The 20005-nt window shown below is 36.9% G+C and overlaps 2 protein-coding genes across 2 annotated transcripts; both read left to right on the top strand.

Annotated features, from left to right (window-relative positions):
* The first annotated feature begins 1335 nt into the window (after window positions 1-1335).
* moi (modigliani) lies at window positions 1336-2007 on the top strand. Its single transcript, XM_017178924.3, has 2 exons — window positions 1336-1613; window positions 1665-2007. The coding sequence occupies exons 1-2, from the start codon at window positions 1420-1422 to the stop codon at window positions 2005-2007; spliced, it is 537 nt and encodes a 178-aa protein (XP_017034413.1). The 5' UTR covers window positions 1336-1419.
* Window positions 2004-3903, top strand: Tgs1 (Trimethylguanosine synthase 1). Its single transcript, XM_017178923.3, has one exon. The coding sequence runs from the start codon at window positions 2004-2006 to the stop codon at window positions 3396-3398; it is 1395 nt and encodes a 464-aa protein (XP_017034412.1). The 3' UTR covers window positions 3399-3903.
* The last annotated feature ends 16102 nt before the right edge of the window (window positions 3904-20005 follow it).

Below are 20005 nucleotides of genomic sequence, written 5' to 3'. Positions count from 1 at the left end.
TTCATTTATATTTTATAAGTATTTTTAACTGGCTGTTTCGTTCCACCAACAATATGGCAACCTTGGCGATAACTTTTTGCGGTGAACTTATCGACCTATCGCCAAAACGAGAAAACTGGTTGAACATGGCAAAAATTTTGTTGTCAAATCTGAGGAGGGGTCAGAAATAAATTTTTTATAAAATAACTACCTGCCAGAATGATCTTATGGTGTTGTGGAATAAACATCAATAGACCACTGAGTAAACTATTTTTTTCCTTTTGTAAATAAGGTCTGATTTCATATAGAAAAAGCCATTTACTTTTCATTCCGGCCAGAAAAAGGTGCCCGTTTTTCAAATCGAAAAAATCTTTCGATTTCGATTACCGGAGCACCAATTTCTCGTTTTCAAAAACGAAAACGAAAAATTCTTGCCGTTTTCGATTACCGGAGCAGGCCTGAATAGGCAGTACTTTAGGTTGTTTGCTTATTACCAACAACACAAGTTAGCTGCTTGAGCAGTGAGAAGCGATCAGAAAACGAAACATCCGATAGCAGAAATTTGCCGAAAACCGGAGCAGCTAAAAACGAAAACGGTTCGTTTTCGCCCAAAACGAAATCGAAAAAATTTTACGATTACCGGAGCAGGCCTGTATATTATACGGTCTTCCCACACAGAGCATCTGTGAGGAACGGTTGGGATTTTTCGCAGATGCGAAACTCGTGTTCCCACAGAGCTGCGTCAAAGTTCATCTGCATCCGAACAGCTGATCGATCAGCTGTTATTGGATGCGGATGCACTTTAACGCAGCTCTGTGGGAACACGAGTTTAATTTTTTTTCTTAAATTTCAACCGTTCCACACATATGCGGCGAGTGGAAGACTGTGTATTGAGGGATACATCAAGATTTACGAGATCGGAAAAGCGATAAATGAGCCATTTGATTCTTGATGGCCTGCGGCATCGTTATTTATATGTTTACTACTTCCCTCGGGTCACTCCCTCTTCCTTGCAAATACATACAATATAATTGTCCCATTTTTAAAATTTGTATTTATTTTTTACCCTGCTCTCTGAACGCCTAGATTACATTTTCTGTACATTATTGTTTTAATACTACTTTTACGCTCCTTTTTTGCTGATCATGATGGGTAAAATCTTGCACCATGATCAGTAAGCATACGCGATAGAAAAAAAAAAATCTATCAGTGATCATGTTGTTTTGCTGAACGCAACCATTCAGTCGTCAAGGGAATACCCTGAATGTTCGGCTATAAACGCTGAAAAATATTTATCGTTTCCATTGGTGGTGGTGAACCATCGATTTTGTACAGCTGTTGCCGGTTTTTTTTTTGTATTGATGGTCACACTGTGTTTTGTGCATGTCTATTTCCGTCTTTTGATTTACCGCAAATTCGTTCGATTGTTGCTATCTTGTAATGAGCGAGGAGCAATCAGGCGGTGCCCAAAATATCCCTGAATACTGTCATTACTTCAAGACTTTGCTGGTAGAGGAACTAGTCCTGGAATCGGACTACCGAAAGCTGCATTACGGCCAGTGCTCAGTAATTGGTCGACTGCGGGTGGCGGAGCACTTTCGGCTGGAGAACGTATGTGTGCGAAGCCTGCCACAGTAAGTCCTCATTAATCATGTCCTTTATCTACTACAATCCATAATTTTCAGGGACTGCTGCCTGCCTGAGGGCGCGCTATCCCTGCTTCTGCTGGGCCTTACCTACGACAAGGCCACCAAGCAGCGAGTGAGCAACGGGTGCTACTGCATTTTACGCGGTGAAGTGGTTCTGTGCAATGTCTTGCGGCCCAAAAGTCCCACATTGACCGCGCGGGGCATTCACGAGCAGTTAGCCAGCCTTGGCCAAGATTCACTTGCTCAGCAAAAGCTTCTCAGTGACCTGAAACTCACCCACAAGCCGGCAATCGCTGTGTGGTTCGCTCAGAAGATCGATGCAACGGATGAGTTGTTGAGTCACCGCCTGGAGATTAGGAGTCTAGTACATGAGAGATGAACATACACTACCTGACCACGTCGCGTTCTAACCCGCAGTTCTACTCATTTATCCAGTTCTTTGGCGACCATTCTGATTGTACCAGCTGTGATTGGGAGGCAATTCTACAGGCTGCCTGGCAAAACTTTTGGCAGCGCGAGGGACACGATCTGCTCGAGCTGAAGTGGCACAAGCGTTTCCCCGAATACAAAAGTCTTATCAACGTCGTAACGCCGGAGGAACAAACATTTTGGCAGGAACTGTGGGAAAAGCATACTACAGAATTAAGTGCCAAGTTCTGGCGTATATTAAATTGTGCGTTCGAGAATTACCAAAACGAATTGGTAAAGTCCTTCGGGACAAGCCTAGAGCAAGTTGAACAGGATTTTATCGATCTAAACATCACTGAAAGGGTGAGTAAGTCCAAGAAGCGTAAACAGAAAAAACAACAAGAGGTCGACGGTGACGACGAGCCTTTTCTGCCATCTACTGAAGACGATCTCGTTTTAGACGAATACGAGCAATTAAAGGTATTGGGATTGCCGACCAATTTTGGCCCCCAAAAATATCCGAAGCAGCACAAACCGAGAAATAAATTACACGAATCTTCCAGTAGCGACTGCAGTGACTGCTGTCAAGAAATTCTGATCATGGAACGTGATAAAAGCCTCGCGCTGCATGGAGTTCAGAGTGGCTTGGTCTCAAAGAGGCAGAAGCCGAAGAAAAAGAAAATCTGGGCTAACGAAATGATGCCGGACTTTATGCAGAACGAGGGGAAAGGCCAAATGGTCAAGTATTGGCTCAAGCGCTTTTCCTTGTTCTCTCGCTTTGACCAGGGCATAAGGTTGGACCGTGAGAGCTGGTTTTCGGTGACACCCGAGAAGATTGCCAAGCAGACGGCTCGTCGGCTGTCCTGCGATCTGATCGTGGATGCTTTTTGTGGGTGCGGAGGCAACGCCATTCAGTTTGCCAACACCTGTGGGCGCGTCATTGCTGTGGACATCGACGCAGAAAAGTTGGCCATGGCAAAGCACAATGCTGGCATTTATGGCGTGGCCCATAAGATTGAATTCATCCATGCCGACTTCCTGCAGTTTGCAGTTAGCTCCAGAATTCGCCCAAATGTTGTCTTCTTGAGCCCCCCATGGGGTGGACCCGGTTACCAAAAGCAGGCAAACTTCGATATTGAGCGAAGCCTGCTGCCCGTGGGCGCCAATGAACTGATGAAACGGGCCCGTCTCCTTTCCGATAACGTTGGATTCTTTCTGCCCCGTAACTCCAACATGACCCAGGTGGTTGCCCTAAGTGGAGCTGGACAGCAGTGTGAGGTGGAGCACAATTTTCTGGACACGCGTATGGTGGCTCTGACTGCCTACTATGGCAATGAAGTAATAAGAAATACTCCGCCATAAAAAATAAAACTAAGCTATTTTTAAAATTATGTTTTTCATAGGTAAGGTACAAGTAAATATTAAGCTAAGTTTACACCGCTAACTATATCCGACCGTATTGAAAGTATACGGGAGTGCCACAGAAATCGCATTGAATTTAAGGTTAATTTAAAAATTGTTTGAATGTGTGTAAATTGCAGGAGTAACATCTTTTCTAGCATACCATATTTCAATTGCAATTCCACAATTTTGAGGCACCAATTGTCAATCCATTGGCATGTGTTAATTTATAAATTTGTTTCATTAACAAAACATAGAACCAAAACAGTCTTTGGTAATAAACGATAAAATTAAGATAATTAATTTTAAGCTTGTATGTAAGAAGTAAGAAAAAAATCCTTCTGTATTTGGGGTTGCATGGAATTATGCACTTGTATCAGTTTGTTCCCCACGACACTTTCTGTTTGTTTTTATTCTCTTAAGTTTTTCACTCTTTTGGATAAAAGTTGACTAATGAATAAAGGCTCTTCTTGTATGTAACAACACACATCCTTCCAGGTTTGATTTCCTATCCCCCTTGCATTCGTGCGGCGATTGTTGCCAAGTCACCGCCAGTACCGCACAAAGTTCGACTCCGAGCTCTTTAGCCAATTTAGAAAGCTTAACAAAGCTGAACTGGCCATTGGTCAATGGTCATAACCATAACGTTCCCCAACTCGTTTTGCACTTTTAATTAAAAAGCGAATGAAGAGGAACGTGCGTCAATTTTTAAGAACATTGTTACAAGTCTCACTTTGTCCAACGCATGAATCGGATTTGAACCTGGCAACCTCCTGTGGCGGGGGCAATTAACATGTTCATGTCACAGCAGCAGTAGCAGCTTCTCCGGAATGCCAGAGCAGGCAATGAGAAACACGGGAAATGGAGGCATCAACCCTTTTCATGGATTACGGCATACTTTGTGCTCGGTCGTAGAAAGGGTTGTGGTGGAGGGGGGCGTGCACGGAATTTATAGCCGCCAACCGGCAACAGAAATATTTTCCTCCTTGCTTCCCGGATTGTGGCAAGTGCCCGTCTCTACCGTCTGCCTCCCAACTACAGCAATTAGTTTGATTAACTTATTAGTGTGTGCTCGTTGGGAGCATCTTGGGCGAATTAAGAGCACACTTTTCGGAGCGGATTTTAGGGCGTTCCGACTGCGGATAATTTCGGGGTTTCCTAAGTGCCACGAACATTTCTTAAATTGGTCCATTTTATCTTCTTTTCGAACGTTAGCGAAATTATTATTGTATCGTAATCAGATAAATTTATAAGCTGCAATTTTTGTCAGCTTTTCGAGGACTATTAGATAGATGCACCTTATATGTGTGGTAAAATAAAAAGTTATATTGCACTGATTTAATGCATTTCCGCTGGGAACTCCAAAATCAGAATTCCTGCTCCTACTTTAATAATATGGACGAAATGTACTTTAGTTTTAGGTCTGGTCGGAGTCCGATATCGTCATCAAAAGTTAACCCTTCTAAAGTGCAGCCTTTAACCTGGCTTTGTTAGGTTATACTTTGATGTTTGAATATTTGAAAACTAACATTTATTCAGCTTAACTGATATCCTTCCCAGAAGATCAAGATTCAATTTCATACGATAACCAAAAAATTAGAAAGCTACAGGATTAACTCGTGGAATACCCAGCGCCCATCCCGAAGACCTTAGGCGCGCATTCTTTAAAAACCAGAAAGGATTTAAAAAGTATGTACTTTTTTCGTTCCAGTTTGACAGGAAAGACTAAATATAGAGATAAAAGAACTTAATTGAGTAATAACCAAAGTGCCTATTATCAAATTTTTGCAGTACCACCGCTTTGTTGTTTTTCAACACATTTCTATGATAATTTTAAATAATTTGTGAATTACAACATTTTTGAAATACCTCAGCACTCAGTTATGTATTCCATCGTGAATTTGTAAATGAATTGGCTTAACAAATGTAAGCATTATTAAGATTTAGAGTAGAAAAGAAAAAATTAAATATACTTGATAATCTCTCAGATATTTTAGGGAGATAAGCTCGACTTTCCGAAATTAGCTTCCTTTCTTGCTTGGTTTACATATATCAAATTAAAAATTTTCACAATATTTTGCAATCTCCTAATAGACATTTCATTACAAGTACATTTTATTGCTCACCCTTTTAAGATTCAGATCTGTTAGCCAGTGATTAAATGCTGACTTTTATTGTTCGAATTGTTAATAAAATACCGGGGATTTGGCCGTCACGCGTCAACTTGGGAATTATCAGCTACTTAAATCTAAGCTCCCCGGCCGGATTCTAGATTCTGGTCTCCGGGTTTCGAGTCTCTAACTCGCGTTCTCCCGTTATTAGATGCTTGTAATTGTCGTTTTAACTGTCGCTCTGGGTTGACAATGCCAGAAATTTCAATATCCTGGCTGGACGCAGACTGTAAAAGACTGGCATCGCTGCTTAAATATATAGAGAAGTATATTTTATTGGAAAGCAAACACGTGTTCACAGCTCATCTCCTCCCGTGCGGCAAGTGGCGGCGTCCGCCGCTCCGACCAAAAAAAAACAAATTAAGTCACCCTTTTATTACGCTATTTAATTTCCAGGGTAATGTTGTCAACCTTCTTGACAAATGGGCACCCAAAACAACGAGGAGAACCCTCCTCCTGTCGTCCTTTCATCCCACCCTCCGCTGGCTGCATGTTTGATCTGTAATTTGCGCCACTTGATGATGATGATGGGTTTAAGCCGGAGAATCCGGACCCAAAGCGTCGGGGTGGTTTGTTTGCGCCGCAAGTTGCGACAATGCCGAAATGCGATTACAGTCCATGGGAACTGTGGAAAATGCGATTGTTCGGCTTCGGGTGCAGGTGCAGATACTCCGAGGCTGCGGCTAAATAAGCGGATGGGAAATGGCAATAATTGCCTTCTGATTTATGGCCGATCGTTGGACCTGTATTTGGTGAATATTGATATTGGCATGAATATGAAAAGGAATACATCAAAATTAAGATAATGAAGGAGAGAAAATTGAGGATTAACTCGTTAGAAACACAGAAATAGAAGCCAACTTTCGGGAAGAAATTTGCAACGCATTCAAGGAGACCCTATATTATATATATACATATGTATATATTCTTGTTTAACACAAATAGCCGAGATATTCGGGCGGTTTACAGTACGCGACAGTCAGTCGGCTACGTTAGTAAATTCAAGCAGAAATCTGCACTCGAAATGCCATGATGAATTGGATATCTTACAACAGGCGGTTATATAAACAACAAAACTAAGTGGTTATAATCTATAATAAGACTGTTTTCATTTCACATTCATTTATATTCCATAATAAGTTGCAGTAAGTCTTTACCTTTTAAAAAAAAAAATTAATTTTTTAAAAACAGTATTTGGTTTTGATCAAATTTCAAAACATTATTTCTAAATATATTATTAAATTTTAGGTTCGAAACATAACAAATGTATATGCTGAATCAAAACAAAGTATAATTTACATTTCCAGTTTTACATTCACAGCATTACATTTTTCTCTACATCTAATGTTCTTTGTTGTATGTACATATATACATATGTACATACATATATGGTTTATTTGTCCGATTTTCAAAAAATGAAAACAGAAATGCTGAAATAATCCAAAATGACCTTGTTTTTAAAAAGATGAAAATAACTTGAAAAACTGCGGAGTTATAACTCCTTTCATAAAATATTCAGATTGTTCTGATGGCAGCTACATAATATATTCCCTCGATCCGTTTCGACGTGATAGTGATAGTAGTGAGAAGACAAAGTTTCATTCAGATAGTTGCTAAACTGAGAGTTTAGTTTGTGCTAAACGGCTGTTGGTGCTAAACAAATATATATTCTTTATAGGGTTCAAAACCAGTCTTTCACTGCGTTGATGCTTCTGGCTAAAATTAGAATTCCCTGCAAGGGTACACTAATAAGATTACCAAAAAAATAAATTCGAAAATAAAATACGAGCATTTCCAAAATCGCGCACGGAACTTTCAAAAGCATTAAAATTAAGAAAAATGTAGAACGAAAACTATTTTTTTATGTAAATGTACATAGCTTTTTATTATCTCTCATTTGCGCAAATATGGGTTTTTTGATAATTTTCATTTTTAAGATAATTGAATTATTCAAGTGATTCCGGAAGTGGTTTTTGAGGTCGACTAATTCAATCGCAAATTTCTGGGGATCCAGCAGGTATATTTTAATGTAACTAATTTTAAACTGTTATATATGTTATGTTATGTTTTTATAAAAATCACTTGACATTTTTTTTTGTTTAATAAGCTAGATTCGCAATGGAACATGGAAGGAAGCGACATTAAAAATCAACATTTTTCTTTTCGGTTTGTTCTTTGCATTCGCTGAGTAATGTTAGAAAGGAAAAGAGAATGCATAATTCCTCTGATTTAGAAGTAACTATCAAAAAATCAAGCATTATGATGTTTTACATTAAAATAATGAAAAATCGAGTTTGCGCTACATTGCATTCGAAGATTTCGATATCTGTCTTAGAATATGGAAGATTCTGTCACATTTGATCAATTAGAACACATTATACTGTAAATACATTACAAAGAAAGATTTGTGAGAAATTGAATCTTTTTGGCACTTTTGTGAAAATGCCCATATCATTTTCGTCAGAAGAACTTTAAATGAGTTTTTACGGATTCGGGACCAGGGCACAAAATTCCATATATTTCATATTTCAAAAAATGCTGTGCACCATTTGTTGTATTTCTTATTATTTTAAACGTTTTTGTTAATTAAATAAATACCAACATTTTGTTCGTAAAAAATTAGTCAACAAGGCTTGTAAAATATATTTGCAATATACATACATATATACCTTAATTCGGATTATTGAATCAAATTTGCCTTAATCTAAGCGCAATACGTATGCGGTGCAGTTGAGCCAACAACAACACTTAGTCAACGCAGCAATCAGCGGTAGAGCAATGCATAAAAACAGAGAGACGAAGAGAGATAACGAAATTTGTAAAACAGAATTAGATTCACAAAATAAATGTCACTGATAGATATCAAATGATTTAGTTATTGTTGATTTATAAAAACTTGCAAAAATATGAGCTTAGTGGAGTGGATAATCCAAAAAATGTATAAGTTATAGTTCAGACTATAATGATTTCAGCCTGTGAACATTTTTCGAGCTGTTACTTGTTTTTATTTCTTCGCTCTCATTTCGACAAAATGGTGGCACTTATTGATTAACCGTTATTCATTTGGTGGCAGCCATTAAAATTAATAAACGTACAAGGGCAGTCCCATCCACCACGAAAACCAGAGCAATAACAACAAGCAAGAAACCAGCATCAGGCACCAATTACACGTACACACAACAGCAGGAAAGAGCTAAAGGGAGAAAGCATCGTTATCCGCCCACTTGCCATATTGATGGGCAATAAAAAAAAGTCAAGTAAAGCGCAAAATAAGAGCAATAATATTTAATAAATGTGCACAGGGCCGCACAATATTTATACGTGTGTCTGTCTATAGATGTATGAGGATAAGGCTGAAATCCTTGTTGTTGGTGGTGGCTGAATGCGAAAAAACCATAAATAAATAAGCGAACCGGCACACACACACACATAAAAGAAAACATAGTCTCTCCTTTACACTCAGAAAAATACAGGAAATTAACTTTTTCCTATTGTTTAAGAATATATGTATGTATGTACTGCGTACATGAAAAACAAAAGCCATCTTAATGTAGCAAAATAAAAGACAAATGTACCTCTTTTTATATGTCCATTTTAATTTATACGTTAATAGACCAATTAAATGATTATAAAACGTAACTGTACCAAAAACTTTAAAAGCTTCTGGTATAAAGACATTTTGAAGGGGCTAGGAGAAAGAGGTACATTGTAGCTGACAAAAGTGAAAGAAAACATTAAAAAATTGCTTTAGGCTTTTTCGTATACAATATTTCAAATTTGAAATATTTAATATATTTAAAATTATAAATATATATGCTGAACCAGACAATGTAATATCAACTTTCAATTATACGAACATTTACAGATTTACATTCACATGTGAATGAAAGCTGCAGCTTCAAATTTTTGCCTACATCTACCGATCGTTCGTTTTTTATTTCAAAATATTGGTTTTTATTTTATGAAACTTTGTTTTGTGTGTTTTTCAGCATTTAAATTTATAATCTTTATTATTTAAGATATTTAAATCTAAAATATAGTTAAAACATTTTTTTTTTTTTTTTTTAATTTTATCAAAACCAAATTAATATATGCTATGTAGATACATACATATGTTTGTATGTATAAATTTCCAACTTTTATATATTTTGTTTTGTTTGTTTCTATTAATTTGACCAGAGTGGATCGATTCTTAATGATCCAATTGCAAACTGCAAGGGACGTTTCATCAACAACAGCGATCTGGAGGTTGATGAATCACTGATAACAGGTGGTACTGCCGGGATTGAAACTAATTAAATAAGTATTTGGCTTAGAGAGGGTTATCTAAAAATTGTATTTAGTGTACATAACATACATATGTATTTATGTATGTGATATTATTGTGTTAGCTCTCAGCGTTGGAAAAATCATAAATAAAAATAAATAAAATATGTTTCTGTGTACATTCTACTTCTCCGCGTCCCGCCCTCCTTATATCTACATACATAGGTAGGTAGACTGTATGTAGGTGCAGTGGTGTGTGTGTTTGCCATGCATTTTTGGTTGAATACTTGAGAGAAGCAGGGGCAGCAACAACAACGGAGATAGAGAGTGGCTCACTTACAGGAAATCCATCCACCCATCTCACTCCTACTCCCACGAAACATCATTCTTCATGGCATTTCGGTGAAAAAGAATGCTTTTGATCTTCACAAGCGAATGATTTTTAATACGACTTTTTTTGTGATTGCTGCACGAGAGAGAGGGTGGTTGTGTGGGTAGTGGGGGTGAGGGGATGGGGATGCTGTGAAAATGTATGTGCATACATACATACATATATGTATATGTACATATGTATGTTTAAACCATGGGAAAGTAAAGTGCGCTTGCAGTCAATCAAAACTGCTGGCATAATATTCCATTTTGTTTTCATTGTGCATATTAAACACCGGTTGCGATAATTAATAAGCTTAACTAAATACCAAGGCAAATGCACACACACACAAACACACACACACATGTTGGTCAACCGCAGCGCCTGAAATTAAGCATCGTTTGATTTTGGCGAAGTTTAACGGAAGTCGGCGAGTAATCGAGAACAAGAGCACGGAAGAGGGAGGGAGAAGGAGCACACACATAATGATGGTAATTTGTTGGTTTTGGCAAAAGAGCAAGTGGCATCCTTGGAATTTCAATTAATTTCCATAATTTCCAACGCTTTATGAGCAATCCGAACTCCCGGCAGAAAGTTAGACAGGGACGCCGCGAGTCTCCCTCGGAAGGGGATGATTTTTCCATGCTTCCTTGGGCGGTTATTGTGCGTGTCCTTTGTTGGTGTGGACTTTTATGCTCCCCCTATTTATACGGGCATCTGGATCCCATCACATGGCGGTAAACGTACAGGAAAGTGTGACGGAATTGCCAGCATGGCATGGTGTAAGTGGAAAACCGGTGAAAGCTTCCTCAAGATTAAGAGAAAATCGCATGAATTTTAATTAGAAATTTGTAAACTCATAAAACGGTTTTCTAAATTTATGAAGGATCGCCCATAAACTAAGAAAATTGTTCTAGAACTAAAAAAGCGTCCATGAATTTAAGGCAAAGCATAATGAAATCAAGACAATCCGCCATAAAAATAATAAGTTTGGGTTAAATTCCTGATTTTAATTAATTTTCCCGGATTTTCTTCGTTTCAATTTTTTCTCTTCTTGTTTTGATGGTCAATTTTTCGTGAAACCATGGCGAATTCTTCCAAAATAATACAAAAATTATGCTTAAGAATTCACATACTCTTAATGATGTTTAATACAAGTTTCTTGAAAAAATCAAACTTATTTGGCTTAATTTTATTGATGCGGTGCCTTAAAATTTTTAAGTACGATTCGGGGTTAAATTGTCGATTTAATCCCGTTTCAGGATAAAGGCGACAAAATAATCCAAAATATTTTTGATTCAAGTATGAAAATTCTTAAAGCTTAAAAAATTCTTAAAAGGTGAAAAATAATCCCAAATATTCTTGATTCAAGTCTGAAAGTTCTTAAAATATATATTTTTAGATCAGAGAGAGATACATATTATTTTTATCTCATTGAAATTGTATGTATTCACGTTCTCGACATTAGTGTTAGATTCGCCTCAGTGACCCAGTTGGTAAGCGGACGGTCTGATAATTCTGAGACATGGGTATTAATCCTAGCCGGTATTCAAGAAATGTTATTTGGTTTTAATAAGAATCGTTTACTAATTTAGTGTGATTTAATAAAAATGTATACCTTCTATAATTACAGATAAAAAAATCTTTCACAAGTTTAGGAAAAACAGAGTCTTAATTTAATAGTATAACGAATTTAAAGTCGCTCTACTTAGGAATAAGACAAATATTTATAAATTTTTTAAAGCCCACTTGAGATTTAATCAAGAATTTTTGGGATTAAAAAGAATTAAGTGTGTTCGTACTACAATTAAGCAATTCCGGCATTGTCCCGAAATCATGCCCACTTGAGCTTAAATTTGGCAACAATATCCGTTATTTTCTATCTATTTATGTATGTTCATATGTATGTTTGATTTTATGGATGTACTGTGTACATAGATACATACATACATTCATGTATGTATGAAAAGCAAAATTATTGTCAATTATTAATTTAAATATAGAATATAAATAACAATTTAAATATAGAATATGTTCTTATTTTTTTAGGCATTTTTCGTTTTTCTCAAAACCACTTTTTTTGAGACGGCCGGAAAAATTACTCGAACATATCTTAACCGATCGATCTGAAATTTAGACAGTATACTCAAAATACCTTTACTACTTACTTTTTTATCAACAATTGTGTGACGTTTTTTAATCGTGAAAATTTTAACTTTTTTCAATCACTCACCATTTTGCAAAAAAACAACATATCGCAAAAATCCTACGTGTTTCGATAGCTGTTGATGTATAGAAACTAACCAAACTTGATTTTTTGCTCTAGATCAAAAATTAAGGACGTTAGCTGTCCGGCCACGGACCCCCTTCAACAAAAAAGGGCCTACGAAGAAATGATGAACAGCCGCCGTTTTGTTTTCGATTTATTCGAAAAAAAAATTTATTTCGTACTTCGCATCTAATATTATAAAACCTACTTTACAAATTTTCGATTGGCTTTTTCATTTGGCCAAAAAATTCCAGAAAATCCGTTTTTTTTCAGTTACTCAGATGTCCGTCCCCCTTAACTAAATTGATATATTTACTTAACTTTAAGATTTTGTAAAATTAATATTTTGTTTTTTTTTTTATATTTTGAAATTTTTAATTTTTTGTTTTTTTAATGTGGGTCATGCAAACACATTAAAAAACAAAAAAATATAAATATTACAATATCCATAATTTGTATTGTAAATCTTTATGCATAGCATATTGAGTCCTTTAACCTTTACTTCGCTAAATAGCTTTCTGAGATAATTTATTCTATTCAACTGGCAAATAATTTAATAACCCTTAATATATATGTTATTATATTTTTTCTAAGAGATCTTCTTTGAGTTTAGTTGCAGGTTAATCGAAAATGGGCCCATTTCACTTTGTGAAGCACTATTGAAGCATTAAAATGTTGTCCTGCTGGAAAATCCAATCACTCTTGTATAGATTTCCAAAATAGTTAATGGTCATGGGTAACCAACAATAGATGTAACCAACAATAGATGTTTTGGTTATTTTGACTAACCTGTCTACCAGCCGTTGTTTTCTTAAACATTTTTAAATCGTTTTATACCGATAAAATTTTTCGCCGATATATAGGAATCCTTCTCACCAGTCTATTTTTTTATGACTCTGCGGTGTTCCCACGACAAATGTGTAGCTGAGCCCTGATCATATCGGGCATGATAGATTATACATGGTAGTCCCGTCATTGAGTCATTTCACTCCAACTTTAAGGCTATACCTATCTCACACGCATTGATAAGCCAAACTAGGGCTTATTTTTCCGACGGGACTATCTTGTATAATTGTATCATGATATCGGGTATGTCACAGCTTAGCACACTTGATTGTAGCTTACCTATTTGTTTATGTTTTTCTCTGAGCTATGTGACATCACAATTCATTGCATATGAACATGAGCCATGAAGCACTCATAATACCGCAGTGGTTTGCATTGCCATGTTGGCCGTTCTCAGATTTTAATTAAAATCCAACATTCATCCAACCTTTTCGCCCAACAATATGCAATTAAAAACACAGTTATTAGCGCTTCAAACTTGGACCAAATAAATTTGCAATTAAACGAATGACAGCCGCCAAAAAAGCGGTGTTTAGGTTTTGCATTATTATTTTTGCTAGCTAGATGAATATTTAAATAGAAAAATGAAATTTTTTTTCGGCGTACCGAGAATAATGCGCGAGGGAGCGAAAATATTTGTTTCGAGTGGTTCGCTATCAGCGCCGAGTGGCGGATTTTGGGTAAAACCAAAGCTGGACCAAACCAAACCAGGACCAAAAACTCATTTTGAATATGGCCCAGAGCGAGTTGCATGCACACTCAAGTGCTCCAAGTGGCAGCAAATGCGGCAAAAGAGCCACCGTAATAACGGGATTTAATTAAAATCCCAAAATGGCGCCCCCTTTTACCTGATTTGCCGGTGCCCGCCGTTTGTTGCCTGCTTTTGAGGGCAATCGAAAAATTTCTAATTTGCCGTCCATTATAAGTTTTGATTTTGTAATTAGTTTTTGAATTGGCTTTGAATAAGCGATACGAGAGGTTTTCAAAATTCAACAGAGCTACATCCGATTGGCGTTGAACAGAAAAAAGTTTTTCCCACTGCATGTCCATAAAAAGGAGATTACATTTCGTTTATTTCGACCCATAAAAGAAATTCTGTGAAAATACATCAAAAAGAAACAAACGAGAGCGGATGGAGAAACACGAAAAAAAAAACAGGAAATTGAGGAAAAATCAACATTATAAACAACATTATTAAAAACATGCCGCAAATGTTTTGCTTCTCTTACATTTTTGAGTCCATTTTACTGTAAGCAAGGCCAGTGGCTAGGGCAAAGGGACGGGCAAACCTCATGATGATGCTCTGCCCGGAAAATGAATGCCGCCATTTTAAGCGTGGTGAAGGGGTGGCCCCGAGGAAGGCTAATAAAATTAAGCTCTGCTAGGATAAGGCGAAGGAGGCAGCCGAGCGCTCTCTTTCTGCTAGCACTCCTCCTGTATGTCGATATGTATGTTCTTATGTATGTGTGGCCCAACGTTGGACGGCTCCATAATATTAAAAATATTTTCATTAAATGAGAAGTATAACATGAAGTAAGATAAATATGAAGAAAAACATACCCGTCCTTCAGCTACAATGTTAACTTATTATTATTTTTTGTCGATTTTTTTATTTGTGTCAAGCTTTCAAAAGTCAAGTCTCAATTGAAAATAAAATTGAACGATTAAAAATTAAAATTAAATCAATCACTTTTATATTTTTTTATTTCGCAAAAGTGTGTTTAGAAAGTCGGTCGCCATTATTAGTTCAAACATTTTCGGGGAATATTTTTAAACCTATTTTTTTAGGCCTCCGAACTAGACGTAACCTCTTAAAAAGTTAACGAAACGAAACTGAGTTGCTTCAAATATAATTTAAAATTGCTGCAAAATGAAAAATATTTATATATACATCAAAATGTTAATATTTGAGTGGATAGTAAAACAGTAACAAATATATACCGATTTATTTATAGCCTTTAACAATAATTTATTTAGTATACTTTCCTGATTTATTCAGATAGCGAAAAAAAAACTAGACTAGATTGCGTATAAATGGTAAGGACAAGACTAAATCGATTCGACTGTTGGAAAATTTTGCAAGGGTATAATACAAAAAATTTTAAATCTTTGTCATGCTAGAATTCCCGAGTGTCTTTTTTTGTTATTAGTTAACATATCTGAAAATACTCCTAGATGGACAGTAATGGAACCCGCAATGCAGCCCTGTGTCTGGAACAACGGTAATTTCATTTGGCAGCTTGCCGAGTTTTCCTTCCTCCTCACTTCCCGCTCCTTTTCTGCCTCCCTCCACTTTCGCCGTAATAATTCATAATGAAAAAAGTTTTTTCGCCGCTTGTTTGTGTTTTATTTATTAGACAACATTAAAATTTTTGTGGAGGGCTGGTTTTTTTATTTAATAAAATAAATAAATGTTATGGTTATGGCAACGCTCTTGTATCCTCTGCCGCCGTCCCCACACCGACCCACCAGGCCAAGAAGGGACATCATCATCATTACGCCGAAGCCTCGCCTCTCATTTTATCTCTCATCCGCAGAGCAACAACATCGTCGAAGTTTATCAAAAGGCCAGGCACAGCAACAATGGCGTCGCCCGCAGAGGGGCCTTTCAACTCTCTACTCTCGCACCCCATGTCCCACCCCACTGACTTGGGAGCATGCGCACGGTACGACATCACAATGTATGTACATATGTATGTGTGTTGGACTGTGGGTGCTTCCGTGTTTTGTTTTTATTATTTGCAGCTCAACTCGTTATGCAAAAAATATTAAAATTGTGGTAAATAAATGAAAAATAAAATATGTACATACATACACATACACATATGTAAAAAGCATGTATACGCAGGCAGGGGATTTTTGCTGGCTTCCTTCATGGCCCCATCTCTCTTACTCGCTCGCTCTGCCTTGCCATCTCTCGCTCTGCTGCGGCCGCCATTGCGTTGGCGTCAACAGCAACAGCGATGTCGACGTCGACGCCAGCGGCAAGTGTACCCAATTCTTGTGGGTACATTAGCACTAATGATGATTGAAACGACAAACGTGACGCCGAAGCACCCCGAAAGGATCTGCTCTCCTCTCGCCTAAGCCCGTCTCCGCGCGGACCCCTCTTCCTCCTCTCGTTCGGCTGCAAATTCCTGTCTTTGATTTTTGAATTTGTCTCTCGTGGGATTTTCGTGGGCGAATGGAGCCTCTGCGGGGGGAAACGCGTACATTGAGAAAATTCCTTATGTTTACACTATTTTTATAGTTCTGTTACTTTAATACTTTACATTCTTATTAAGCCACCGAAACGTTAGGAATCTTGGCCTTCACCATTGCTTAATAAATAATTAATCATTTTTCAAATTCAACAGGTGCAAGACGCAGAAGAGAAAATTGGATACACATTAGTTACAAAACTCTTTGAAAGGATTAAGACGTGCTCAAAAATACAAATTCAGAGCATTATGTATAAAGATATAAACCCCGGTTCGATAATCGACTAACCATCTGTGTCGAATTGGAGCTCGTATGCGAGCAAGACGAAAATGGAGGGGACAACTTAATTATTTAATCCTCTCATTTTTGTAATCAGATTAACTTAAATTATCATATATTATGTACGCTATTTTTAATTTACGAACAGTCGACTTCATTTAATTTAAATTATAGTTTCTAAGATCTGTAACAGGTGTTACCTAACGACGAAGGGCGACCTTTTAATATAAACTTATGTATATCGATTTTGTATGCCGGTTTCAGGTCGCGTTTCAATGCGTACGAGAAAAAAACACCAAAATATCATCTAATATATGAAATATTCCATAACCTACCAAATTAGAGAAAAATGGGATCAAAGCATTATAATAAACTCCTTGTTTCGGCACTTTTTGAGGCCTAATAAAAGCGAACTTACATATGTCGCCCAGGTTTAAATAAATGTTCATTATTGACCAAGAACCACCTTCGATGGACCTCAAGTTAATTAATTCTGAAATTATATAAAAATGACATGTGTGCAAAAAAATAAATAACTTTTAATGTAAAACATTTATTTCAATTGGCTCACAATTTATTTTACTATTATTGATATTATTTAGTATTAGCTTTTTATATATTAATATATTTTAATATAATATATACATGATTTTCATTTAAAGTTATAATTGCTGATTATGTGAGGCGCATAAGTCCATTGTTAAGTTAAGTTAGACACTCAACACGTAATTATTTATGTACAAAATAAATATAATTTTGTGATTAGACGAGTATATCAGGCAGCTATCTTCTGCTAAGTATTATAATACTTAGCTCATAAGCTAACCAAATTTTACTCTAATTAAGATACAGAGCGGATTGAAAGTTTTCAGATGTTTTATAATTTTTTTACAAAGTAAATATTTTTTCCGTGCACGGTCAGTGTTGAGAGCATTCCTGTAGTTTCTTTCGAGGGCGCATTTTCCTCGATTGGCGTTTCTATTGCCTGGATTTACTTTGACGACCGCTAATTGGGGCCCGTTCTTCTTCTGTTCCTGCCATCCTTTATTTCTGTTGGCCCGTAATGATCGTTGGAATTCCGTGTAGTTTATCAAACGCTAAATTTGAGTCTGGGTTAGTGGTTTGACCATGGGGTTGGCTAATTGGAGTTGGGCTTGGTTGGTGTTTGAATACGCCAGCAATAGTTTACACTGCTAACTTATTAAGCCGATTTCGGTTAAGATAGCACTCGAAACAGGGGATATTTACAACAATAAATTTCAATAATGAACTCAAGAAAAATTTCCCAATAACTATAAAATGCCAGGAAACAAAATTGAGAGTTAATACTAGGTAAAAGTCGTGTTAAATGAAGAAGTAAAGATTTATTGTTAGGAAGCTTAACAAAAACGTATATTTTAAATACTAATTTATTGCCAAAGAAATTTTATGATCGCTCTTATTGATATTAGTCAAAGAAATCCACACAGTCATATTTTAGGAAACCTATGGATATGAAAAAACAAGATGAATAACCCGATTACCAGCGGATCTTTTCCATTTTCCAACTCATTATATCCAATTTTTAACATTCTCGTACATATTGAAACTTATTTCTTCATTAATAATGCCCGAAAAGATCCCTTTCCCCTTAATCACAAATAATTATTACTCCAGCCAGCAGCGCAATATTGTTTGGCACCGCCCCCTTTTTTTCGAAGCCATGCGGTATGACAGCCAGGCAATTATCCATTTATTTCATAATTTCAATAACTTTTCATACACTCGATGTGGGTGTGGGCTGGGCTGGGGAGAAAGGCTGCTCTGATAGGTGGGTGAAATGGGTGGTGGTTTGTTTGCTTACTTGCCTTGGTGGCTGATTTTATTTTATGTAACTTGCCTGGTGGTGGCTCCTGAATGCCGATGATGATGACTATGAGGTGGACGCTGAAATTGTGTCCTGTGAGTCTGCCCTTGCCCTCTGACTGCTGCTCTTCAGTTGGGACCAAAAATCGCAAAAGGATGAGCGGCGGGAAAAATCAAAGCACACACAAACATACGCACGCGTTCACTCTCAGCCCAATGCAGCGCTGTCGACGCTGGCGTCGCAGTCGGCGGCGGCTGCTGCCAATATTGTAAAAATTTTACGGCCACGAACTTTTGAGTTCAGTTGAGTTTGCAACACGTTCGCGTTTGCATGCGTCGCCGGCAGCGGCAATTTTCCCTCCGCTCCGATTTTCACGGTGATTTCCACTACAGCCGAACTGTAGGCAACACTTTTTGACGAGCCGCCGGAAGTGCTGAATTTACGGTCGACCATTTTGGCCGAAAGTGCAAGCTAAAATCCTGACAAAAAGTGAAAAGAAATATATTTTTGGATTACCTTTAAAAGAAAAAAGGTGGGACACATATCTATGCCCGTAGAATTGTGCTGCTAGATAAGGTTGGTGCCACCGAGAGTGGGAAGAAGAGTGAACCAAAGTTGTGTTTTTTAAGTCCACTCCGAAGAACCGTCGGCAAATTAAAAAAGACCTGTAATGAAATACAATAAAACTATTATTATTGTCCCCTGGTTGAAATTGTAAAGTATCTGTACAGTGAAATAAAGCATATTATTGATATATGAGTTATAACGTGGTAAAATGTTTTCTTTTTCGTTTAAATACGAGTTTGTTTATTTAAGAGTTAACACATTTTCTTTATTTCCGTTCATTAATTACCATTATCCAGAGGTGTTTTACAGTTTTTGTTATGTAGTTGATCTATAGTTATAATACTAAAAACGAATGCAATTACGAATGCCAATAAAAACGAAAAAAGTTAAAAAATTTACTCAAATAAAGTAGGTATAATTCATTCAGTGTTAGAATGATTCAAATGAGAATCTATTCATTTCAGTCAAACGAAAAAGCCAGGACATATCGACGCATTTTCGCGAAAGTATCGTATGTCGTAAAATCCCATTTTACAGGAGAAGCTTTTTTGTGCTTTAATCTCTTAGGAAGCACTATAGAAAAGACAAAATTGAAACTTAATTTTTATCGGAACTATAGGGGTTTCAGTTATAATATTTCACAGGGTAGTGAGACATTAGGTGCCCAACAATTTTGCATTAAAATCTCAATTTCGAAAAAAAGCGACATACGATACTTTCGCGAAAATGCGTCGATATGTACATACTTACATA

This window comes from Drosophila kikkawai, chromosome 3R (genome assembly GCF_030179895.1).
Source record: "Drosophila kikkawai strain 14028-0561.14 chromosome 3R, DkikHiC1v2, whole genome shotgun sequence".
Classification (NCBI taxonomy): Eukaryota; Metazoa; Arthropoda; class Insecta; order Diptera; family Drosophilidae; genus Drosophila; species Drosophila kikkawai.
The sequence above is the reverse complement of the archived record's forward strand: the minus strand, read 5'-3'. Positions and strand labels throughout refer to the sequence as shown.

Excerpts from the sequence above, each read along its gene's own strand:
- moi (XM_017178924.3), top strand. The coding sequence starts at position 1,420 with ATGAGCGAGGAGCAATCAGGCGGTGCCCAAAATATCCCTGAATACTGT. Across the intron at positions 1,614-1,664 it reads TGTGTGCGAAGCCTGCCACA|GGACTGCTGCCTGCCTGAGG; the intron begins GTAAGTCCTCAT and ends CATAATTTTCAG.
- Tgs1 (XM_017178923.3), top strand. The coding sequence starts at position 2,004 with ATGAACATACACTACCTGACCACGTCGCGTTCTAACCCGCAGTTCTAC.